At 37.5% G+C, this 3,288-nt stretch overlaps 1 protein-coding gene across 1 annotated transcript; it reads right to left on the bottom strand.

The window, feature by feature from the left end:
- Nucleotides 1-1,057: 1,057 nt before the first annotated feature.
- Nucleotides 1,058-2,821, bottom strand: LOC117112798. Its single transcript, XM_033255969.1, has one exon. The coding sequence runs from the start codon at nt 2,819-2,821 to the stop codon at nt 1,058-1,060; it is 1,764 nt and encodes a 587-aa protein (XP_033111860.1).
- Nucleotides 2,822-3,288: the final 467 nt, after the last annotated feature.

Here is a 3,288-nt window from a genome sequence, read left to right as displayed (position 1 = left end):
ATAATAATAATAATAATAATAATAAATAATAATAATAATAATAATAATAATAATAATAATAATAATAATAATAATAATAATAATAATAATAATAATAATAATAATAATAATAATAATACGATAGAGAGGGCCATGGAGCGTATATCAGAAATTGTACCTGATCCGTACAGGAGTACTTACAATTGATCTCATCAGGCTTACGCTTGTCCAGTCAAGCTGGTCCAGTCAAATTCCTGGCCATTCAAGGACCTTTTTACCATCAAAATCCCCCTCCTCTGACTGTAAAGCTTCCAGTCTTTGATGTCAGAAGACTGTACATGAATTATGCTGTACGGATCAGGTGCAATTTCTGATATACGCTCCATGGCCCTCTCTATCGTATTATTCTTATTATTATTATTATTATTGATTATTATTATTATTATTATTATTATTATTATTATTATTATCATTATCATTATCATTATCATTATCATTATCATTATTATTATTATTATTATCATTATCATTATTATTATTATTATTATTATTATTATTATTACTATAATAATAATAATAATAATATAATAATGTATAATAATAGTGGATTCGATGTCACATCACCAGAAAACACAAATTACTCGTCAAAGCTTCATACCTTTCATCAAATTTATAGGTAAAGCTTCACTCAATCAAGATAAAAAAAAAACGTTAGGACTTCACTACAACAGCCAATTTATTGACCTTAGGCTTCGACGTCGAGTTGACGTCGATATTTGACGACCTCTGAGGAGGGTGGGTCCAGGCTTCAAAGTGACGCCTGCATAAAGACACCCAACTCTGTTTCTGTTTGTTTCTGTTTCTGTTTTATCACCGCTCTAGGAATGCAATGATCCAGTGTCAAGTGAAACACACATAATAACCCAAAGTTGATGATGTGTTGTAATCTACAGGGACAGCATTACATTTTTTTTAACTATTTTTGTTTTAAATGAGATAACGTTACACAATTACCTAGGCCTAATATCTGAAAACATCAACGATTATAAATAACCGATCCGAAGCCTACTATAAAAGTTTAATCAACCTTAAAACTCAAATAAAGTTCGCTACACAAGAGGACGGAATGGAAGTGATAAAGCTCCGCCACCGGAAACTGAACACTCTCCAGGATGCTCCAAAGTCGAGCGCCGAAAAACCAGACGTTAGTTGGCGATTCGACACTAAAGGTACGAAGGGCGATAAACGTATCCGTAGCCAAGATGAATGCATTACAAACGGCAATGTACAAGAAGCATTCACGAAGTCGGTATAAAGTTATGCTTTCGCATCTCGGCGGAACACGACGACGGGCGGAAACAAAGAAACACGTTTGTATTATAATCTGGATGTAGTTGATAACGGCATATATCAAACAGAAGACGGAATCGGAAATGGTCACGTCAAAGTTTTGGGTCACCTCTCTGTCGAAGTCATCTGAAGTGGCGAAATGGTGCAGTAGTGTCGAGGATGTCACAGTTGTGAAGCCTGTAACCAGAAATGCACCCGTTACGGTGCTAACAAGAAGCATATCACTTCCGTCAAGTGATGGTTTTCTGTTATAACGAAAATACGACAAATAATGGACACCCAACAAAACTGGTATGATTAACAGACTCTGATATAGCAGACGAACTATGTGATATACGTAGATCACTATACCAACAATATTTTGAAATAAAAGTAAAGCAGCGGAGCCGATCATTAGCAACGACAGAACGACAGCAAGTGGAAGAGCGGAGAAACAACCACATATCTTACGCTGGTGATTGGTGGCAGTGTCTGAGTTTATTTCGTCAAAAGTATCACGTCTCAGTATAGCCGTTCTTGTAGGCCTACTTGCAGTTGGCACGAGATTAAACCAATGATGAAGAAATATTCCTATAGAGAGAATGTAGAATTCAATAGCAAATGGGTAGAGGATATCTTGCATGACGAAAACACTTTTATCAAAGACTCTGGTAGCGTTATAGCAGAGCAAATCGTAGTTCCCTGACATATGATCGGGGGTGGGTCGAGATTGCCATGGCAGGACGATGTCAAGTCGAACATATAAAGCATACATCAAGCTCTCAAGTAGAAAAAAGAAATTGGTGGATACGAACAGCAAGAATGAGTAGCAAAACCGCGGAATGCTTACGAAATTGATATGCTTGAAGCATGCGAAAAACGCAATCTGAACACATACGAACGCGTTGGCGATAGTGCGAAAAACGGCGTACAGCACGTCTTCATATGCGTATCTGTGTGTGTCATATTCATTGAAAAAGAACGGTATGCATGTTGTTACTTGTATGATGTGAACGAAGTACATGAAAACAGAGGTACTACCAAAGATATAGACGCCGACTAATGAGAGACTGTTTCTCCTTGTGGACGCTGACAAACTGGAGCCTACAGCATCACATTGTTCGTTGATAGTAAGGTGATTCGTGTTGCCTCGACGAGAGGCATCTGAAGTACACAGCACCAAACCATACGAGACGTCCATCCACTTATTTTGCATCTTGATAAAGTAGAGCATGATACCCATATCTAGTAATATCAGAGCGATCATGCAAATCGTCACAACGCCATAAGATATGTGATCCGATATCATGCACGAAACAATCATAGCAAATCCCAGAGAACAGATGGCAATAAAAATGATGAGGGATGCATAGCAACCGTCCTCACTTACAGCTGGCGAATCCTCCTCGTTGCTCCGTAGTCCTGTCCGAAGCAGCTGAGCCATCACCTCACGGAATGGTATCGTAGCCCTTCGTCTACGATTCACGATCAACGGCGAAGTGACATCGGCCATGTTGTACTCTATTCTGATCCAAGAAATGAAACTCAGATAGGCATAAGGAAGGAAAATTTTAAAAAAATGTATACAACGTACACTATATCCAAAATTATTTCCGGGTCTGTGTGTAGCATGCATTAGTTACGAAACTGTGAATATGTATGAAAAGTATTTACATATTGTCATTTGATTATAACAGTACGAGCTTATTCTAAACATAATTTGAAAAGTCATGGTTCCATCACGTCTATAGGCCTATATTATATTTGTTCCTTTTTATTCAGAAAGTAAAACCAACCGTAAGTATACAATCCATATAACGATTATAACAACTCTTGCCGGGCAGTAGCTAGGTTCACATTCAGAATTTAACGTGATCTAGTGGATCATGATCAAGCCAGTCATTTTATGTGAACCAACCAGAATCAAATAACGTGCTCAGCTTAATCACCTTATTGTGATCTAGTGGATTATACACATCT

The sequence above is a fragment of the Anneissia japonica genome, unplaced genomic scaffold, assembly GCF_011630105.1.
Source record: "Anneissia japonica isolate Jap-2015-1 unplaced genomic scaffold, ASM1163010v1 scaffold172582_len1462937_cov174, whole genome shotgun sequence".
NCBI lineage: Eukaryota > Metazoa > Echinodermata > Crinoidea > Comatulida > Comatulidae > Anneissia > Anneissia japonica.
Note: the sequence above shows the minus strand (reverse complement) of the source record. Positions and strands in the feature narration are given on the sequence as shown.

Bases quoted from the DNA above. Each gene is read 5' to 3' on its own strand.
- LOC117112798 (XM_033255969.1), bottom strand. From the start codon at position 2,821: ATGGCCGATGTCACTTCGCCGTTGATCGTGAATCGTAGACGAAGGGCT.